General features: G+C 40.0%; 2 protein-coding genes across 3 annotated transcripts; one reads left to right on the forward strand and one right to left on the reverse strand.

Moving 5' to 3' along the window:
* Window positions 1-6911: 6911 nt before the first annotated feature.
* Window positions 6912-10137, forward strand: LOC115748632 (mitogen-activated protein kinase kinase kinase 7-like). The gene is made up of 2 exons (XM_030685183.2): window positions 6912-9211; window positions 9763-10137. The coding sequence occupies exons 1-2, from the start codon at window positions 7315-7317 to the stop codon at window positions 9897-9899; spliced, it is 2034 nt and encodes a 677-aa protein (XP_030541043.1). The 5' UTR covers window positions 6912-7314; the 3' UTR covers window positions 9900-10137.
* A 135-nt stretch (window positions 10138-10272) lies between these two features.
* LOC115748633 (mitochondrial adenine nucleotide transporter ADNT1-like) lies at window positions 10273-15218 on the reverse strand. 2 transcript variants are annotated; one of them, XM_030685185.2, is made up of 8 exons: window positions 14871-15218; window positions 13677-13725; window positions 13427-13590; window positions 13121-13158; window positions 12069-12178; window positions 11757-11870; window positions 10911-11252; window positions 10273-10738 (listed from the first exon to the last, which is right to left on the reverse strand). In XM_030685185.2, exons 1-8 carry the CDS (start codon window positions 15026-15028, stop codon window positions 10655-10657), a joined length of 1059 nt encoding a protein of 352 aa, XP_030541045.1. In that variant the 5' UTR covers window positions 15029-15218; the 3' UTR covers window positions 10273-10654. The 2 variants fall into 2 exon arrangements, with proteins under 2 accessions (XP_030541045.1, XP_030541044.1); XM_030685184.2 differs by having other exon boundaries at window positions 12069-12181.
* Between the last annotated feature and the right edge of the window lie 6868 nt (window positions 15219-22086).

The raw sequence follows: 22086 nt of genomic DNA on the forward strand, positions 1-22086 counted from the left end.
ACGTGGCACACCGCCATTTCAGCTATTTTCAACGAAAGTTGGTGGAGATGACTAAACTGGAATTTCGCACAAAAGTTTAGGAATAAATTGGAAAAATTAAAAAGTTTAGGTCTAAAATGGCATATTTCAAGACTAATTGGACAATTTCCCCTTAGAAATTGATATGATTACATCCGTTGATTTTGTTGAATTATATTGTGTTTTGCCTTTATTGTTCCTTTTATTTGTTATGAGTGTTCGCAACCTTTCCCAAATATGAGAGGATAGGGAAGGATGCACCTCCGGTGTTCCCATTTTTTTGGCCATATTAAATGCTGGGTAGTGAGCATGCACCAAAATGGGCCCTTTTCTATTTTCCCTTCCCTCCAATGAAAATATTAAAATGAATCTCGATAGATAAATTATAAATAACAAGATACCGAATGCCCCAAAATTGATCATTCTTCATATTTGCTTAATTAATAATATAATAATTTTATCTGAAGAACATTAATATTCTTTAGGTCTACTGAAATTGACTTTATAAACATATAATCTCATCATACATAACGAATTGATATGACATTTTCGTACAAGCAATTGAAGTCATTTCCACCGTTACTATGATATACACATTCCAATTCATTCCATTGGGCACCATAAAAAAAATCAGTTCAACACTCCAAAAATTTCCCTTTTTGAGAAACTCTCCACCTGTCTCCAATAGAAAAGACACACTCTATTTCTTCACCTATCAAATGTGGAGCTTTCGCATGAATGGAGCATCCAAAATGCACCGCGTTTCATGCTTTCTTCTGGAAACTCCTCAGCAAAAACAAATAAGAGGAAAAAATTGAAAATGTACATGTTACCTATAACCTCGTGACATGTATCTAAATGCGATGCATTGATTGGACGCACATAGATAGCCACATGGAAAAATCCTATAGGCTAAAGTTATACATTCTCACTATAAATATCCCTCATTCATTTGAGGGAGAGAATTCGCAACCGCAGAACTATAACATAAATCTCCCTACCATTGAAGCACCTTACATTGCCTGCTACCATTCAAGCACCTCACATTGCCTCCTCTCATTTGTTCTCTATTTGTCCCTAAGGAAACGAATTCCTACTTCTAAATGAAGAACGTGTGAAAAACATGCCAAAGGAATCAAACTTGAATCACCGATCATTAATGAATACATCACACTTCAAACGTACCGTAATTGCCATAGATCAAGTGCCGCCCTTGCAGTCTCAAGAGGTCTCTTGTTTCGATCAAGCGTTGGAGAGTTGAGAGTAAAATGTCGATATTTTGCTCCGTGTTCTCTTTTTTGTGTTATACCAATACCAACAGAGGGGAGAAATCAGTCTTCGCCATGGCATTCGGCACGGCATCGGACGCAATGAGCAATGACTTGCTCAAGCGTCCTTTGTCGTCACCGAATTCCCGCAAGTGTTACAAAAGTGGCTGCCCCGGATGGCGGGCATTGGTGGCATGGCACGGTGCCGCTAGTCACGAGTTAGGGCACCAGCCAAACACAGAAAGCGATGACATTTCTGGAAGGGGAAAACAAACAGGAAATTTTCCGAGAGGACAAAGATGAAGAGAGCGCCAAAAAGGAAAGTGAAAAGGCTAGAGTAGTCTATATACTTGTTTTTATCCCATTGTGCCATAATCGTACATCAATTAATTGATCTAAACCCAACATAATTTTAATCTAATTTTTAGTTCAAAAATTAAAAAAATCTAAGAGTTAAATAATTTAAAAAAAAAAGATATACAAGCGAGAGGCCCGCCTATGGCCACAAGTGCATAGAGAGGGCCGGCTACCGTCCCTTTTGTTTTTCTTTTTTTTTAGTTTTTTAAAAATCAAAAAAGGAAAAAAAAAAGTTAAATGACGAAAATACCCCTAACCAACCCGTGAGTCGGGTCATTTTTTTTAGACTTATATGGCCACTTGAAGCTCCTATTTGTAATAAAATCCACTTTAGGCCTTCATTTGAGATTACATGCCCTTATTTGAAATAAAATCTATTTTAAACTTATTTGAGGAAATAATAGTACTTTAAGCCCTTATTTAAAAATTTTCCAAAAATTAACAATTTTCGTTTTATTTCCAAATCTAACCTCCTAAAACTTTTCGTCAACTAACACTAATAAATGTTTGGAGTGTCCCATTCACGGCACGATCTTTTCCCAAGTCATATTTATATATGTGTTATCTTTTTTTTTCCCCTTTTTTCTTTCTTCTTCCTACAGTGGACAACAATCTGGCCATTGTCAAGTGAGTCGTGCAATCAAATCAACCCGGTGACTCACCTTCCACCATGATCTCATCGCCTTCAAAGCCGTCCGTCCATCACTGCCTCACCACCTTCCATCACCACAACCATTCATCCATTCGTCCGCGGTCAACCATCGTTGAGATCTCTGTTCTCTCCGACTCCTAGCCCCATATCTCCACCATTAGTGCCTCAACTCTTGGCCGGTGACCTCTCGCTTCCGATGTCCTCGGCATGGCTTGTCCTCACCATCTTTGAGCTCAAGCTCAGTCCGCGCACTCGAGCCTCTTTTTTTTATCTAAGCTCTAGCGAGACCTTAGATTTGACAATTGGGAATCAGCTTGACCTTGGATTTGTGTTAATTAAGATTAAGCAGTTTCACATTTTGGTTGGACATAAATTTGATGCTGCTTCCACTAATTTGATGATCAATGAACATCAACAACAAATTTTTTTAATTTGTGAACTTGGGATCCTTAGTGCTAGCAGCCAAGAACTTCACCTAATTGATTATAGCTTGTAATTATATTAGTTTTTTCTACCTAAGATATCTGTAGTTTAACAGCAATGTCAAATTTCTTTCCATATTTAGATTCGCATTTCTTAATGTCTAAAGGGGATGAAACAGTTATCCAAACTCGTGGTCTAGGAGGTTCGGTGAGAGTGATGGAACGGCCACCTTCACTTCGTCAGTGTTGGCTCCGTCACTATCACTTTTACTGGACTGATTGAGTCATCTCTCTCATTCCCTTTTTCCTTGGGAATGTATTTTACTATATGTATATTGCATTAGAAGAAGGAAAATAATTGGGGTATCTCAAAGAAAAAATAATAATATTTAATAATAATAAAATCAACAATCATCATAATCATAATAATTAATGTGTGAGCCAACAATTTATACTACATTATTTTATAAGGGTTTTAGTATATTAACCACATTTAATGTCGGATAACTCATCATCAAATCTATAATGGTCAATTGTGTTAGCCCATGTTAAAATCTTGCCACGTTATAGAGCAATCACCTGCAAGATGTCAAAAACGTGAATTTTTTTTCAACTTTACCGTATATTTGAAAAAAAAAAAAACTATATAGCATTTCGTTATAACTAAGTATAGAGAGTTGTAGGATACGGATTTTTAACTTCATAACAATCGACAAGCATTGACTACATCTAGTCGTACTCAAGTTCAATAAGTCCCTAAACATAACTTTTTCTATTTGCGGCATTTTTCTTGTCAAATCTAAATTGTAATAACGACATAAAATAATTTTTGTATATCGTGAAGTTACAACGTTTAGCTATAACCAAGTGCAATGTGATTCTTGATTTTTTTTAAAGTTTTACCTGAATTTATCGTTTGATCTTGCAACAAGAAAAAATTAACGGGAGGCATGATCTAATAGCAGCTTGATATTCATGTAATTTCTTGTATAGGAGAAGATTCATCTCAACAAGTTAGGTGGAAAAAAAAAGCTAAAATTAACGGAGGATGAAGACAGGAATTATAAGCCACTCACTTATTGGATGAAGCTCGAGATGCACATAGCTAATTATAAAAATGGTAAAAGTCGCCAAAAATCTCAAACTATGTTCAGTGTGAGACCAATGCCCCGGACTTAGTTTTGAATGGCCAAAACCCTAAAATTATTTCAGTGTGACATATTTATCTTCCGTCAAGATTTGTCGATGAGCACCGTTAAAGTTTTACCTTTTAACTGAATTTGTTGTTTGATCTTCGTGTCGGAGCGCAGCCTAAGAGTAGGACTCCGTATAAGAGCGGTAAAAGAAGTTTCACGTTGACTTGGATTGGATGGGATACAATGCGCTTGCTTTACCTGTTAATCCAGTCTAGTATGTATCTATAAATTCAAATATCGTGTGTTCATTTTAAAGAAATCCGTTTTTTTCAAGACTCCCCAGAAAAGTTAGGTGCATTTTTGTTATTGGAATGTTCGAAAGTTTGAATCAGCTTAGATAAGAGAGATTTAAACATCAATTTGGAACCTAAAATAAGACCAATATCTCTCACTTATGTGAGTACGTTTTTGTCCGTTCGGTGTCGATTCTCCAAAACGTATGATTTTCTTGGTTTTTTCGTATGATGGGCAACCGAACACAAATTTGCCATAGAAGATCATTCCTTTTGCACGTGCCTGACATTTAAATAGCCAAATCTAATGATATCCAAGATAAAGAAACTCACGGGGAACTGACCGCCAACTTTAGATCCAAGATAAAAAAAGATGTGATATTTGAGGATTCATAAATAAAAAAAAGATCAGATATTCAACACACAAATAATCTATGGGACGTGAACAAAGGATTGTTTGCTCATGCCAATTTTCAGAAAGTGTTCGGCGAACTGCTCACAGTTGGGGGCCTCACAAATTACACTTTCTTCATAAACAAAAATTACATAAGACTGATATATAGGTCATCATTATAACATTGTGGATGTTCACAACAATCAATTAGACAACAAGGAGGTAATATGACAAAGAATAGGGAGGGGTGAGAGTACAACAAGTACTTTACTGAGCCATAAATTGGAAAAATTACCGGCAACAAATTGGAAAAAATTGAAACTGAACCATCACATAGTAGCCCTATCACCAAGGCCTTTCATCAATCTAGATATGATATCAAGAAGGAAACGGAGAACAAAAGGTTAAAGCATATAAATCATAAGGGAAGAAACCGTCGCCACGTTGCTAAAGAAGAAGAAGATCTTCGCTGAAGAAGGAAAAGAACCTGATGAACTTGAAAGCGATAACCCCATAATCTTCTACTACTCATGCATGGCACTTCAGGTCAAGACTCCGAACAATAAAAAAAAAGAGGCAATCTCAACACGTACTCAAGAAATATTAACGATAAGAGATCATAAATGTTTGCGAAGACATGATTACTTCATACTAAAAAAAGGGGGAAAAAAAAAGGACCACTAAACTTGAGAAACCTATATGACGAAGCCTAATCCATGTAACTACAACTCCAAAAGTGAAAATAAAATAAAGAGACAAAAGTTCAAGACGGGAAAAGGGATGAAAACGAATCTCGATTGAGGAGGAGCCATTGAGCGATCGGCGGCGCCATGCTGGCAGCAGCTTCTTCTACCTCGCCACCGACACGTACCTTCGGCACAATTGGCAGAAGAAGCTGCTGGCGGCATGGCCCTGACAACCGCAATAGGGATGCCGAACGTGAGTGACGCGATGAGGAAGGAGATGCCGAAGAGATGGTTGAAGGCCGTTCTTCTAAAAGGTGAAAAAGGAAGAGAGAATTTTGACCAAGAAAAGATCAAAAGAAGAGGAGAGAACGGAGAATCAGGTTACATGGGCGGCTTGTAGTACTTAATTTATACAACACATGCCGACTGAGAAAATTTCATACGGGGAGTTAGTATGAAATTTTAAATGTTTGCGCATATTCTGTTGGAAATTGTATTCGCAAAAGAAAAAAGAAAGAAAAACAAAACTGAACAGAACAAAAAAAAAAAAAGCATGATAGTGAACTGTAATCAATAATCAAGAAATGCAACAACATTTATCTATAAATTGAGAATCTATCCACATTCGCTTCTAAATTCAAATATTTCTAACTTTCTACCATCAATAATCAAGAAATGCAACATAATATTACTAGTTGCCAACAGATTGAAAGTTACCTCTCCTATTGGAACTTGATTATCACGTAAAAGAATTACAATTTTCTTAAAGATGAATGAACACCATGAGAAAGTTCGCTCGCTAACAACACGCAATTTAGAAAAAGGGGTCACTTTCAATAAAATGCACCGATTGTTGGATGAGTGACTCATCCATTCATCGTTAATTTTATAATTGAAACCTTTCATTCGTCAGACATCCAATGATGAATGTGCAAACAACGGTGGACCTAATTAAAAACCCGGAAAATATGCTAAATTTGTTAAGACTAGTTTATAAAAGTATGATATGGCGGGCTATTATTAGTTCTTGAATATGGGGCACTTATTTAAATTCTTTCGTAGTCTGACACATCACTTAATAAATAAATTTTGTAAAACCATTTCCGGTAAGTCTAGCATTACTCCAATAGTGCAATAACTAAGGTTTCATGTTGTATTGTAAAATTTATTTGCACACAAAAGCTATGCACCGCATGCACAAGCTACTCTCTTCCTAGAAAACTTTGATAAGATGAACATAGATTAAGATATATTACAAAAAGAACGGAAGAAATATATCCTTAACCTTCAATCCCATCAACTATATCATACACTTGTATTCACCTTTATTCGCGGATCAAGCTTGTTAACGAGTCAGATCACGAATTCGAGTCACATTGTATCGGATTTGACCTAAAATAAACATTTTAAGTAAAATCAACAGAATCAGCTAATGGTCAAACATCCCACTCATGATCTCACTGTTCCAATCTGCGACTTTCCCTATATGGAATGAAATTGTTTCCTTGTTCAAAGCTAAGTCACCTAAATTCACAGCTCACAATGACCGAAAATGAAAACAAAAAATAGGCCATCAACCCATAACGAAGTTGACCCTCGCCAGGACCAAAAATAATTCATGAACATGTTTTTTCCCCCCCAAAAGATCATATTTTTCAAGATAGATTTTATATAGATGCTTTTTTTTTCCTTTTCTTTTTGCATAAAAAGAATCTATGTTGAGGTACGTAGCGGTGAGGTGGGAGAAATTTCAGGGGCTTCCATCTTTGTTCATCCTATCTTCTTCCATGCTAGCATGTCTGTTGTCTGTTTCCAATTCTATGCGTTTCACGGTTGGGGGTTGAGGGACACTCTAGGTGATTCTTTGCGTTTCCATTAGATTCATTCAAAGAATCTGGTGGAAACGGATGAAATCTAGAGATCTACCCCATTGGAACAAGGTGTTCTCGGCCTGTCCATGCTGAAAGTTCCCTGCAATCTTCTCTGAGAAGACGTCTATCGGCTTTTCTAGGATCGGCACCGCTGCGCCTGATTGAGCAGGCGGATCTACCGTGGGTCGGATTGGGTAACTGGGTGCGCAATCCGAGGATGGAACAGTTTCGGCAGATAGGAGAAGTATTAGGAAGCCTAAAGGCGTTAATGGTGTTCCGCGGCAATAGACAGATCAACGGGCGTCAATGTTGTTTGTTGCTGGACATGTTGAACCACGCGTACGAAGTTGTGGCTGACGAGATGAGAGAGAACCTGCGATTCGAAGAGAAACATGCCAAATGGAGAATCCTGGAACAACCATTGAAAGAGCTCCTCAGGGTGTTCAAGGAAGGAGAGATCTATATCAGACTCTGCTTGGACAATAAGGACTGGTGGGCGAAAACCATGATCCTATATCAGAACACAGATTGCATTGACCTCCACATCCACAACCTGTTAAGTTGCATGCCAGTGGTCATCGAAGCGATTGAGATCGCCGGAGAAATTACTGGTTGGGATCATGATGAGATGCAAAAGAGGAGATTGGTGTACTCAAAAAAGTACCAAAAAGAATGGAGTGACCCGAAGCTCTTCCGATGGAAATTCGGCAAACAATATCTCATAACTCAAGATTTCTGTGACCGGTTAGACCAAGTGTGGAAAGACGATAGATGGCTTCTGATGAATAAAATCCGGGAAAAGAGTATTTCCGGCTCCGCATCAAAGTATGAGCAGCGACTTAACGATCTGCTATTAAGGAACTTGGATATGTGGGAGCCTTCCAATTGGAAACTCTTGCCAAGTTCGATCCTAGTCGGGTCGAAGGACTACCAGGTAAGGCGAAGGCTAGGTAATGGCAGCCAATACAAGGAGATACTTTGGTTGGGCGAAACCTTTGCTCTGAGACATCTTTTCGGGAATACCGAGACCCTAGTTCCTGAGATTTCGTTGATACATTCTCTCTCCCACCCCAATATACTGCAATTTCTTTGTAGCTTCATCGACGAGGAAAAGAGAGAGTGTTTCGTGGTTGCAGAGCTGATGAATAGAGACCTAGGAAGCTACGTCAAGGAAATCTGCGGTCCACGAAAACGAATTCCTTTCTCTCTTCCTGTTGCCATCGATTTGATGCTTCAGATTGCTAGAGGGATGGAGTATCTCCACTCTAAGAAAATCTACCATGGCGATCTCAATCCTTCTACCATTCTGGTGAAGGCAAGAGGTGGTTCAGGAGAAGGATACTTGCAAGCCAAAGTCTCAGGATTCGGCCTGTCTTCCTGTAGAAACTCTTCCCAAAAGACATCTTTAAATCAAGATGGAATCATTTGGCAGTCTCCCGAAGTTCTAGCTGAGCAAGAAGAGACGGGAAGTACCAGAGACATGAAGTGCACCGAGAAGTCCGACGTCTACAGTTTCGGGATGATTTGCTTTGAACTTCTAACTGGAAAAGTACCCTTTGAGGATGCGCATCTTCAAGGGGACAAAATGAGCAGGAACATCAGGGCAGGAGAGAGGCCCTTGTTCCCATTCCATTCACCGAAATACTTGACCAGCTTGACGAAGAGATGTTGGAATATCGATCCAAATCAACGGCCGAGCTTCTCTTCCATTTGTAGGATCCTTCGCTACGTGAAGCGCTTTCTCGCGATGAATCCTGATTGCGGTGGCCAGCCAGACTTGCCAATGCCATCTGTGGACTACCTTGATATCGAATCGAGGCTGCTGAAGAAATTTCCTTCCTGGGAGAGCCCCAACCCATTACCCGTATCAGATGTGCCATTTCAGATGTTCGTTTACCGAGTAGTAGAGAGGGAGAAATCAAGTGCTTGTTCTAAAGAGAACTCTGAATCGGGTAGCGAGGGAGCCTCCATCTGCGGTGATGAAAGCACGATCAGTTTGGACGATCCTCTCCCGTCAGCACCCGAAAGGAAATTATCACCCTCTCCCGAAACTCCGAGCAGGAACTTGACATCGTTGAAAAGAATAACAGATGTCAAACTAAACAAACAACCTGGTGAGATTTTTATCTCGTTTCGGCAAATCAACTTGGTATTACTTTATCTGAAGATTCATACTAATTTCTGTGGCTCTAAGTTACAAATCCCGAAAATTAAGTCAATAATATGTTGTTAGCTACTATTTGTGTGATTGCCGCCAGTATCGAAATCTTAATGCATCAGCAAGTTTATCAGGGCAGGGATCATCATACATTCTATGCCTTCTGTATTTTCACTTTTCAGTGCCACCATAGGATCATAGAATCTCTCTTAACTGTTACCCTGCAACGATGTTCCTGTCTCACTCTTTGCATTCCTAAGAAGAAAGTGACGAGCGGAATTAGTGTTATATACCATTTCCTACATGCAGGTCAATGACGTCTTCTAGTAGGAGAACGATCATTTCCATTGAGCTATGCTCATTTGCCTACTGCCATCGCAATATAAAGCTAGCTAACAATCTCTCGTCAGGGTTCCTCGTGCTTTTCATGAGATCTCATGGCAGCAAAGGAAAATTTTCAGCTCTCTTACTGAATAAATTGCTTTGGAATCCCTATTGACATTGCAGGGACACCAAGAGGGCGGTCACTACGGCCTCCACAGATAACTCCAACCGGGCGAAGCATTAGAATGAATTCAGAGAGTCAGCTACTGCTGATGAGTCCAAAGATAAAGAGGTCATCATCTGGTAATGCATCAGACTGAGAGCTTTCTCAATTGGCATTATTCTCAACCCAAGTCGCGTGCTCCAAGCGGTTTGCTGACTGGGCACCACAAATTCATTAGTACACGAAGCCATCCGAAGTGTTCAACCCAGCATTGTAAATTAAAGCAGCTTTTGACCGTGAAGTCAATGGAATGTTTGATGTGGTGATTACATTCCCATACGAGGGAGCCTTGTCTCCACCGTTCAGCACCATCAAATTCACCTAAGGTGAAAATCATTGTTGCGATTGTCCAAGGATATTCCACACTGCTTGAAGGCTATCCTGATTTGTGGTCTAAAAACACAGTGCAGAAATTATCCATTACCTAGCCAGTATGATCTGTATATAAGATCTAAATTAGCAAGTAAATATACTGCAACTGTGATTGGACTCTTTCTTCTTTTATTAAACTGCATCCAATGAATTATCAAAACATGACAGAGCGTTGACCAGCCCTCGAGTATAATCTCAGAAAAAAATGCTTTATCATAGCAGCAAAAGCCATTGAAGTGTATTTCTTGCCTTATTCCTCGCACATACTTATTGACACAGCACATGAATGAGAAACCAACAGCTACAGCACGTTCACAACAAGATATCGATACGAGAAAAAGGGGAAGCAATTATCAGAGCTGGACTACATGTTGCTAGACTTACTCTTAGAGAGAAGTAAAGGCTCCACTTTATCTTTTTTCCTAACCCTCGCCTACAAAAATACACACTGTTGACGGACACCAGAGGATGCTCCAAAGTTCAATCTGATATCCTGACTTCAACTCCTAATATATCCTTCACCACCTCATATGTCACAAATGCAAGGGCTATGGATGGAACTACCTGAGGAAGAAAGCAGCAGTTTTCAGACATGTAAAACAAAGTGTATATTCAAAAACTAGCAAGAGCATCGACAAAATTGCATCGACAAAATTGTGTCTAGTTAACAACCCTCCTTAGGCCTTACACCAGTAAAACCTCTAAAAGCGCAAGTTTTAACAAAGATAAAACTGACCTTGACAGAATTTGGAACCAGACCCTTGTACAAAGCTCCAAATCCCTCATACTTCACAGTTTTCCTGAATGCGTCAATCATGCCATTGTATTCAAGAGCAGCAGCTCTTCCATCACCTGTGACTATGGAAGCAGCATCCTTCCACCCCACCATTTGCATTCTTCTGCGTATCACATCTAGAGGGTAAGCCACAGTTTGACCAATAGTTCCTGCAGCAGCTCCACAGGCAAGCCTTGTTGGGACACTCAAGTCAGAGTCCTCCACGAGTCCAAATGGTCTGGTCTTTATTAACCAGTCCTTCAAAGACTCATATACAGCAAAATTAAGACCTACATAAGGAATCTGCAGAAAAGAAGAGAATTCTCGTCAGTTTTTTAAAGCAAGAAAAGGAACAACACATGTATGCAAGCAATATTGTCACCCAGGAAAAGGAAAGAAAAGCTCTTGGACAGTCCTGGCAAAAAATATTATGACTCTCGCATGCCCTCAAGCACTTGGGCTATCCATGATGCTGCTTCCTCTTGTACAAGTAAGTGAACATAGCGAAGCAGAGATGCTATAGCTACCTGAGGATGCCTTTATGTACATATACATTCCAAAAGGACTTCAAGCATGTAGGATCTCACGCGGGAAAAAAGGCATCATCAACCAGTATTCGTGGAACGCAAGAATGTCACAATTGGCAGGAGGAAGCAGGGGCAAGGATGGTTTTGTCTGATTAACGCATAAATGCAAAATTCCAACATAGAGGGCCAGGAGAAGTGGAAAGCGTACGCACGTCATGCTCTGACTAGTAGAGAAGCTGCAATACCTATCACAAACAGCAAATAGAAGAGAGTCACTTACCACTCCAATGACAGAAGGAAGCCACCCCTTGTATAAGGCCCGTGGACCTTCTTCACGAAGCACAGTTGACAGTGCATGAACTATTCCTCTATATTGATAAGGGGACTTCTCTGTCTGCAGGTATGAGGGGGAAAATGTCTAAATGCCAAAAGCACAAAAATAGCTGAAATGGCAGAGACCAGATAATCTCCTTAAGATTGTTTATAGTAGCTATTCTGCTTTATATTATTATCAGCAGAAAAATGTTGAACATGCTCTCGGAAGAGATCAGAAAAATGCCAGAAATCGGCCTGCAAAGACTAAGAAATGTACCTGTACAGTTAGCCTGCCTCGTACCATGTCCATGGGGTAGGTGGCAGACATTGCAATTATTCCAGCGCATGCCCCAGCTCCAAGACGTAGAAGAGGAGTGAGTTCAGCATCTTCTGTGGGAAACAAACAGTAAAATAGAGACTGAATAGTCATGGGCAACATTTCCAGTGCACCACCAAGCTTTTACACCAGAGATTTCGTGACACCATGAATCAATCACATTCTTATATTTTACCATAAAAATCTCCAAATCTCAGTGGATAATTAGGCACGAAAAATATGAAGTTACGTCAATGTAAATTGGAGAATATTGCAAACCAATAAAGCTTTCCACACAAAAGTAGAGAACTAGCTATTCAAAGAATCCCAATTTTAAAAAATAAATAATGCTAAAATGAAGAATCGGCCAAATAAGTGGTTTCACTTAAGCAATTTCTTGTTACAGTCCATATTTCTTGATCAGTAGGTCATTCTCAAATATTTCCAAGGATATGCAACAATCAAGTCATACGAGAATACCAACAGATTCTTAGGACTGTAAGCCACAAACATGGAGAGCACTGCAGAACATTTTCTTTTGATGACAATTAGAACATCTTTCTGTTAACTTTTAGAGAGAGAAAGAGATAGAGGAGAAGGAGAAGAAAAATGTAGGGCAAAACCCTATGCTCTGATTGCAACAACTAGGGCAGCAGAGTGGGCATGGAGGCCCATCAACAATATGCGCCCAACGCACCTAAGTGCACCACAAGTAAAATAAAAACCTCTCTCCGTGGAATACCTCACCACCCCATTGCTTAAGAGGGAAGCGCTCAACCATAGGCGCTTTAGCAATTATGAAGTCGTCGGTTTATATTCAATAGTAATATTTCACCTAGTCATCTGATTCCACCGGCAATCATGTTTCAAAGTAAAGCAAATCAATAACCAAGCAAAACAACAAAGGACATATGAAAGAATAAAATTGCTAGCAAGCAAGCAAGCATCACTAGTGTTTAATCAAGCAATACAATTTTCCAGAATCAACAATAAGCCAATGAGGATGGACATACCATTACCAGTCTGCTGTTGATACAACCACAATATTCCCCTGATGATAAAAAAGAGGTAGAAAACTCAGCAGAAGAAATAAAAAAGCAAACTAAGCAAATGAAGAGTGCCGAAATGGTGGAAAAAAAAAAGAAACTAATGACCAGAGAAGCCATCTAAAAGCCAATAGAGTTCAATTGGGCAGGAATTTAGAGAAAACATGTTTTTGCCTATTGGGACACATCCTGTTATAACATGAACAGCCAGCAATAATGACAACTAAACACCATATTCAATGTTAGAGTTGCTAGATTTTGCCAAAGTCATACTTGGAAGCTTGCTCATAGCTGAAGAACTTGACTGCCGAGTTTGGAACGATACGAGCACAATTGGTACCATTGCCTTTGAACAGTCCACGGAAACCCTCGGTTCTCCATATATATTTTAATCCTTGGACTGTACCATTGTACTTTATGCTATGGGGATTTTGAACCTGCGTGTCATGTGATCCCTTCATGATCAATGCTGCAAGGATCCATGCGATGAAGAAAGACAGTTGGGGAAAGCTGGATGACTAACCTGAAGCAATATCTTCAACCGTTCCAATGGAGCAACGGCAGTGCGTGACCTACACAACCACACATAGACTCTAGGTCAGCCACAATTACAACAAACACAACCATGCATAGACTCTACGTCAGCAACGATTACGGCAAACTACTTTGTGGTCAATGGAAAATGAACAAGGCAATTCAAATCGACGACTGAAGGGCAGCAAGCTGGTGTCAAGAGATTCTAAACTACTACCAATTATAGACCACATTCCACTCACATGTCTCAGAATATATAAGATTTGTATTTGCTTCTTTCCTACTCGTTTATGTCAAGCAAAGCCATTTTCACAGCACAGACAGTTTAAAGAGCTAGTTCAGCCTTCATATGCTGTCACACAACAACAGGTTTATCTCCAAGAAATGTTAGTGGAGGATGTACGAGACAAACTTGCTAAAACTTCTACAGTGACCTAGTGAGTGACAGTAGAGACAAATTGCAGAACAAGAAATCAGGGATCAATCAAGAGTTTTAGTTCAGAGTTTTAAGAGGTTGTAGAGGAAAGAGTTTCTCAAAATGATGATTAGTTGCAGATAACAGACATAATAGAGAGTAATGTGATAGGTGACGCTAATAATCAATTCCCAGTAGAAAGAACAGAGCACCATTTGCCAAAGCTAAATGATGCTCAGGTTTCCCCCTTCAAAGCTAAACTAAACATGGCTAGTTAATGAGTTAGTATCTCGTATAGTTGTACTGCACAGCTTTTCTCGGCTACCTTCCCCCATGAAGAATTGGCATGAAATTTCAATTCTAATCCTTTCATATCCTCCAACACTAAAATCATCAAAGAAATGAAACTAGAAATCAGCAGGAGAAGAGTAAAGTAAATTAGTCATGCCCGGCAAGTTTCAAATTACCCATTTCCACCATGACAAGCAAAAGAGGAACGAAAGACTGGAAACATTGCATTACGGAAAAATCACCTAGTTTCTAACACATGACACCCAAATTAACAAACTTGCCATTCTAATTTGCAAAAGCTAATCTCGCATTGGTAACTAAGCTCATGAGACGTAAAGCCCTGTTGAAAAGCTTCTCTGTTGGCAAGCATTCTTATTGTAAAAGACAGTCACTCCAGAAGCTTAAACAAAAAACGAAAATCCCGCAATCCAAAACTCTTATTCGCGACTCAAATTTCCGAAGAGAAATGGAGCTTACACTCCTCCGGCAACACCACCAGCGACCAGAGACTTGCAGATACTGAGAACGGCGTAGCTGGGGGCCTTCACGCCTTCTCTGGCCAGCTTCGCCTCCTCCGCGAGATTCACGATCGTCGACACCGCCTTCTCGCTCGCCTTCACGTCCTCGGAAGCCATTAAATTTCAAGAACGAACGGACCAGGAAAGAATGCCTCTAAAACCCTTTCAAACAGAAAAAGAACGCGTCTTGGTCGCGGTTCCAGGCGTTCGGGACGTATGATCTGGATCGGATCTCCGGCGATCACTGAGAGTAGCGGGTCTGCATTTCTCGGAGGATCCGCTGCTGGTGCTGGTGGCGGCGGCGGCGGAGGCGGCGGCGGAGGCGGCGGCGGCTCCGGCTCACTCGAGCTGAAGCGGCGGCGGCGGCGGCGGCTCACTCGAGCTGAAGCTGAAAGCGAGGTCTCAACAACAACTTCGGCCTCAGTGTGTGCGCGACTGTGAGCGCGTGATGCCGCTTGCTTTTATTAAACATATGAGAGAGAGGAGAGGACATTTCCCGTTTTCTACTCGCGCGCGTGGACGGAGGGAATCTGTACTCGCGCTACTGTGGCTGCCACGTGGATAACGAAGCTGGAAAAGGAGAATTTACTAGAGGGACTATTTCTGAGTCTCTCGGTCACCTTTTTTGACGGAAGAATCCCAAATTGAAGAGGAAAATATAGAGAAAGCTCTGCCACGTCATCACATAAATTTTGTTTTTTTTTTATATTTGGAAACAAAAGCCATTATTTAAAATTATTTTTTGTGTATTTTAGCTTTCAAATAAAATAACTGTTTAGCAAATTATTTACTGATACAAAGTGCTTTCGGGTGTTTGTTTCCATTATTACCTAAGAGGGGAAAAAATTTGGATCGACTTGAATATGCGCATATCAATTGATTATCTCAAAATCATGGTGTTCATACTAACTTAAAACCGGAGCATAAGAAAGTTTTCGAAACCAAATATAGAAAGCTTTTGACTCCATTTAGGATTCACGACAATGAGTAACGGAAAAAGATATCAATTAATATGCATGTAAAAAAAAAAAAGTCAATTCGATTCGATTCGAATTTTTTTGACACTCCGATGAATAATTAACTAGAATTTCGTTTGTGTCGGTCCGGTTTAGTGCTTGTATCTTGGGTACTTGCATAGTAATTACGATTAAGAAACATTTCTATTTTTACCACTGTTTTTCTTTTTTGTTTCCTTTCTAAGCAAAAGTGAGATTCGAAAAATTTTCTGTAGTGGTTGTGCTGGGGTTGCCACGTGAAATTACCCGAGGGTCCCTTGCTTTCCCTTATGGGGTCGACAATTTGGTGGTGTGTTTCGGCAAAGGAAAGCTGCGGTTTGCCGGAACCTGAAATGGCGACGGTTGGTACGGCGGCGACCCGCATGAGTGGTCCCCGTGCCGCCGGATCGAAGGGACAGACGAAAACCTAAGAAGCTCCATCTAACAGCGCACAGGTGTCCATGTCGGATTCAGGTCAGCGGGGCCCAGCATTCGTGGGTCTGGAGCGAGGGTAGGTCTACTACGTCTACCAACTACCATTGCCTCCACTTGCTCTTTCTAGTCAATTCTTGCTCTACTCTTCAAACTCTTTCGAGTTCCCTCCCACTTACGATTTTTTTTTCGATTCATCTCCAACGCCGGTTTAAATTTTGTCACGGCATCGACTCGAATATAGATAATTTTTTCGGTAGCACGTGTATTAAGTCAAGACGCTCATCGGATGTCTTCTCACAATCTAAACTCGACAATCTACATCGATTCTTGCATTGTTCATATTGTTACGCACGCCTTTACTTTTCAATGATACCGAAAAAAGTTCAGTTATCCCAAAAAGAGATTTATAAAATAAGCTTTGTCGTCATTTTAATTTGTCGCAAAAGCCATAAATCGTTTAATGTCAACTACTACTCCCCCCCTCTCCCCCCTCCCCCCTCCCCCTCCCCCTCCCTTCCTCTTTCACTCTGTCTCATCAAATGGGCTATTTAATAGTTCATACATATTCATGTTGAATATCACTCTTTAAGAATGTCTAATATGAAAGATTTCCAAAACGCCGATTTCATATACCACACTACATCAAAATCATAACCAACAACTAGAGTTTCAACGCTAAGAGATATTTCTGCCGGTAAAATGTATGCATTTCAGTAGGAGCGGATAAGGAGAACTCTCTTAGCGTACCGGTAACACATTACTTATACAAGAGTCAACTTAACTATTATGTTTGCAGAATATCAAAAGTGGAAAGGGAAAAAAAAAAATAATAAGCACACCGATGTTAGATGCTATGGACAACACATGCGTGCGGGCACACCCTCTCATTAAATGGGCCATTCAAAAAGTGTACGTACGTATTCATACTTCAGGCTACCATCCTTAAGAATGCCTAATTAGAAAATTTCCAATTCGTTCATTAGGCGTACCACAAGATATACTAATTAAGGACACCCATTTAACAAAAAAGTTCATATAGTAGCAATTTTTTTTTTTTTTTTGCAGGGGGGCCATGTAGGCATGGAGATCTTATTGCAGCCAGTAAAGGATAATAACTCAAAAAAGAAGAGGGGGGCCAGTCTCCTCACAAGACCAAAATGCCAAAAATTCCTAGATGGGCAAATTGGGAAATGGACCGACCTTTCAAACAAATTATTTATGGGCCCATGGGCCATAACAAAGACAATGACAGATGCATCGCCACCTTACCTCCATTGTTGCTGATAAAGCTCCAAGGCCCAATTTTCAAACTCGTGAATTCTCTGAGCCATTGCTGACGACGAACATGCACTCCAAATCGCAAACGAACGAACAAACAAACGATCGAACTCTTTCCAACCCTTCTTTGTTTCTTTCTTTTACTAACGCAAGCTCCCAAGTTGGGGTTGCGTAAGACCTCATTGGATTGCACGAAGGCAAAAGTACATTGTTAGAAATTAGTTTAAACAATTTGATTTGGTCTGATGAGGATGTCTACGGGGCAACGCATCGCGCGCGTCGTCCCTTCGTTTCGTCCTTTGCACAAAGCGTTCGCGTAGTATGTGTTGCGCGTCTTTAGTGTTGTTGGGTTCTAGAATAGAGGAAAATGATGTGTTTGTGGATTATGTTCGATTGGTGCACAAATATTTTCTAAATCCATCCCTTTCTCTGCCTCGTTCTCGGATTCAATGTTGTTAAGGGGACGAAATTTCAGATTCAATCGATTAACGGGAGTTGGATCATAAACTCATTTCTTAATCAACATATGATGGGCTAAGTTATTATATTTAATCAATGAGTTATAACTGGATCGTAAGTGGGTTATAAATGAATTTACATCTTATTTAGATCCATAGCCCAACCCACCTTCATTCTCTCCCGCCCTCACTTAATCTCGTGCTCACTCGCTCTGCACTCTCAACTCATTTTGCGTATGGATTTTCCTAAATTTGGTTAAAATGTGGAAGTATTTTAGGAATGTCGGGGGAGCATGAATTGGGTGTGGGTTGGTTTAAGTTATTTTCTCATTTGGCCTTTCCTTGAAACCAAAAAAAAAAAAAGCGGCCTTTCCTGATCACTTTGCTTGAGATAGGAAGGGGCAACTCAAATTTAATTGAAATCACAGTAATAGCCACTTCACTTCCCCATTTACTTTGTGTTTTTTTTGGACATTTTCGATCCTCCCTTTTCATTCAATTATTTTATTAGAACTAAGGCATATTCATTAGAAGTCCTAAAACGTATTACAAAAGTACAATTGATGCTTAAAACTTGTCAAATTGATCCAATCGAGTCATTTCATTAACTCCATCCGATTTGACTAACGAAAAACGCTGATGTGAAATTTTTTAATATTTTATCTCTCCTACATAGCAATAACATGGTCAAAACGACGTCGTTTTGGTCCAAATATGATTTTTAATATACCTTTCATTTAAATTAATTTAAAAATAAGGTAAAAGAAAACCAGAACCCGGAACAGCGACGAGGGCTTTGCATCCCTCACTGCCGCCGCTCCACCACCGCTAAGAAGGGCCGGCTATGGTGGGGAAGTTTTTGGCGGGTCGGGGCCCGACGACCCTCATTGGAACTACTCGACCTCATCAATCATATGGAGAGCAAATCACGAGTGACTCCATCGCGATCGCAGAACCTGGATAGCGAAGCAAACGCGCACCTGATGGGAGTTGAACGAAGAGCGAAGTGGAGAACAAAGAGACAACGATGGCGAGTGTGGGCCCTATCGGCGAGGTCGCGACTCAACCTTGCCCGGATCTAGATGAGGGCTAGCCGGTCCTAGCCTGTGGTCGGCGAGGGTCACTAGCCCCTACCTAGGGCCCGGGAACTAAAGGTGAGCAAATCGGACTGACCGGACCGGTGGTCCGGTTCCTGGTTCCGGGGGCATAAAATCGGACACGACCTCCCAAACCGGATCGGTCCAATTTTTATGGCATAAAACTTTGACATGCAGTTTAATCTCCACTGATTAAGTCATTCAAGCTCATAGCAGAAAGCAAAAGCATCGGGCAGCGAAGTCTTTCGCCTTCCACTGGTCGAACCTCTGTCTTGCGCTCCTCCATGTAAAATCCGAGAAGAAGAAGAAGAGGAGGGGGACGAACCCCATCGCTCTGTTCATGGCCTTTGGCACGAAAGGCGACGTTTTTCCCATTGCCATAATTGCCTTTCCTCTCTGTCGCAGCTCCATTAATCTTTATTTGTTCTTGTAATCTTGCGAAGTATTGAATCGTTCTTGATTCCTATTTTTGCTCATTGCAATCTCCAGGCGATCGCTGCTGCATTTGGTGATAAAATGAAGGACGACGAGCGTTTTTCGTCACTCATTCGGCACACCAGGTACTTTTCATCGACATTGAATCTGTTTATCCTTATCAGAAGTAACTTTTTTTTCTTCTTTTTTGAAGTTGTTATATGTTATGAGTGACAAATCGGCCATAATTCGGAGACTAGTTGAGATCAACTAGTTTTCTTTGTGCGTAAGTTCCTTTTTTTGGCATGCTATCGAATCTATTGGACCGCTCGAAAACCGGACCCAACGGGTCGATCCCGTCTAGTCTGGTTCCTAAATCCGGAATTGGGCACTGGGACCATCGGTTCTTGAGAGGAACCAGACCGGATCAAAAATCGATCACCCCTACCGGCAATCACTTCCCCACAGCCCTCGCCGTTGTTCCGGGTTTCATTTTGTTATTTTTAATTTTAACTTATTTTCAATTAATTTAAATAAAAAGTATAGTAAAAAGTAAATTTAAACCAAAACGATATCGTTTTAGCCATATCATCGCCGTGGAAAAAATAGAAAATATTAAAAAAAAAGTCATGTTTTAGTATTTTTCGATAGCCAAACTGGACGGAGTTACCGAAAGGACTCGATTGTACCAATTTGACAAGTTTTAGAATTTAATTGTATTTTTTGGAAGATTTAGGGTTCAATTGCACTTTAGTTATAAGTGTTACCACTTCCAGTGAATATTTCCCTTAGAACTAAAAGGAGCTTTTGCAGTTAAATATTATAAAAAGCTTGCTTCCCTTACCTTTTCTCATCCAAATTATTTGACAAAGCCTTTTTTTGGAGAAAGATATCCAAAAAGTCATAAACATTTTGCATTTGTTCAAATTGAGTTTATTCTATTAATTTTGATCGGAAATTTCTAATGTGGATGATATATGTCTTATGTGGCATAAGCGGCGCTAAAGTTGACATTTTTAAAAAAATTTCTAAAAAAAATTGAATTTTTTTTTTTTTTTTGCCGACGAGGGTCGCCTCGTCCCGAGCAAGCAACTCCACGAAGGCCCGGGCTGGCTGCGGCCGAGGAGTCCCTTGCCCGGATCTGGCGAGCTTGTCAACAGCCGGCGAGCACATTTAGGCCCTCGCCTAGTGGCCAGCAAAAAAGTTTCAAAAAAAATTGTCACGTAAAACGGACGACGTTCAGCGATTTCTGACTAAAATTGGCTGGATTGGCTCAATTAACATAAATAAAAAATATTTATGATAAAATTTACATAATTGAAAAGTTTATAACTGAATTGACGCCAATGCAAAATACTTAGAATTTTTTAAACACTTCCCCTGCTTTTTCTGCTTACTATACAATGGGTTTGTTTTACTATTTTGTAACACCAAGAAAAAGTGTTGGGCTCACGCGCATAATTTTTGCACTTTGGCCCTAAGTCAAACTATACATCGACAATAACATTAACGTACGAAACACTCCCTTCTCTCACTCACTCTGCTGGTTTTACATTTCTCTTCATTTCTCTTGGAATTTTCCAATCTGTTTACATATGTGGTGAAGATTATTCGGACGTTACTATTTTATGAAGTACTCACAAGTATTCAGATCTTGATAATCAAATAGAAATCTAAACGACATATCTCTCTTTTAACCAATCGAATTAATATCGAACTTCTATTTTCTTTTTTTTTTATACCAATCTGCCATTCTACAATACAAAATTCAATACAACCATGGCAAAATGACCATGAGCAGACACATGAATTATGAACAATTTGTATACTCGTACATAAAAAGTATATGTGTGTGTGCCTATATACGCACTGTTAGGATTCAACATATAACCGCAACGAAGTAAAGCGTAGAAGCGAGAAAGAAAAATCAAAACACAAGATTTTTATCGTGGTTAGCCCTTAAATTAGAGTTATGTTCAGCAAATGAAAAAATATGGACTTAAACTATAAAGACCCTTTAGCGGCCCGGGGGCACCGCCCCTGCGATCCACGCCCGGGTGGCCTCCCTAGAGCCCCGCTGGGTCACCGAGGAGTGGGACCTCCATATTTTCCTGTCAATGGGGAGTATGAGCCACACCCCAACAAGCACGTGATATTGTGTGATGACGCACGTGGTTGTTGTGTAATAGTTTGCTATTCACTTTTTGACTAAATTAATTATGAGCTAAGCCTAGTATTAATGGTCTAAGTAGTACCAACACGCAACGCGACACGACATGACATGATACAACACGACGACATGTCATTTCTCAAAAATAGAGAATTGCGACATATTGGGATACGTTATATATCAAATGTATATTTATATATATACATGATAAACTATCATTTTTATGATTATTTCAATCAAGTTAATTTGATTCAAATTCACAAATAAATAAATAATAAAAATAAAAATCCTACAATAAATTTACACTGAAAATATTAATCCATCAGTT

Source organism: Rhodamnia argentea, chromosome 9 (genome assembly GCF_020921035.1).
Source record: "Rhodamnia argentea isolate NSW1041297 chromosome 9, ASM2092103v1, whole genome shotgun sequence".
Classification (NCBI taxonomy): Eukaryota; Viridiplantae; Streptophyta; class Magnoliopsida; order Myrtales; family Myrtaceae; genus Rhodamnia; species Rhodamnia argentea.

Coding starts and splice junctions, on each gene's coding strand:
- LOC115748632 (XM_030685183.2), top strand. CDS start 7,315: ATGGAACAGTTTCGGCAGATAGGAGAAGTATTAGGAAGCCTAAAGGCG. Junction 9,212..9,762: donor CAAACTAAACAAACAACCTG/GTGAGATTTTTA, acceptor TTGACATTGCAG/GGACACCAAGAGGGCGGTCA.
- LOC115748633 (XM_030685184.2), bottom strand. CDS start 15,028: ATGGCTTCCGAGGACGTGAAGGCGAGCGAGAAGGCGGTGTCGACGATC. Junction 13,726..14,870: donor GGTGGTGTTGCCGGAGGAGT/GTAAGCTCCATT, acceptor GTGGTTGTGTAG/GTCACGCACTGCCGTTGCTC. Junction 11,871..12,068: donor GAGGCAGGCTAACTGTACAG/GTACATTTCTTA, acceptor TCATACCTGCAG/ACAGAGAAGTCCCCTTATCA.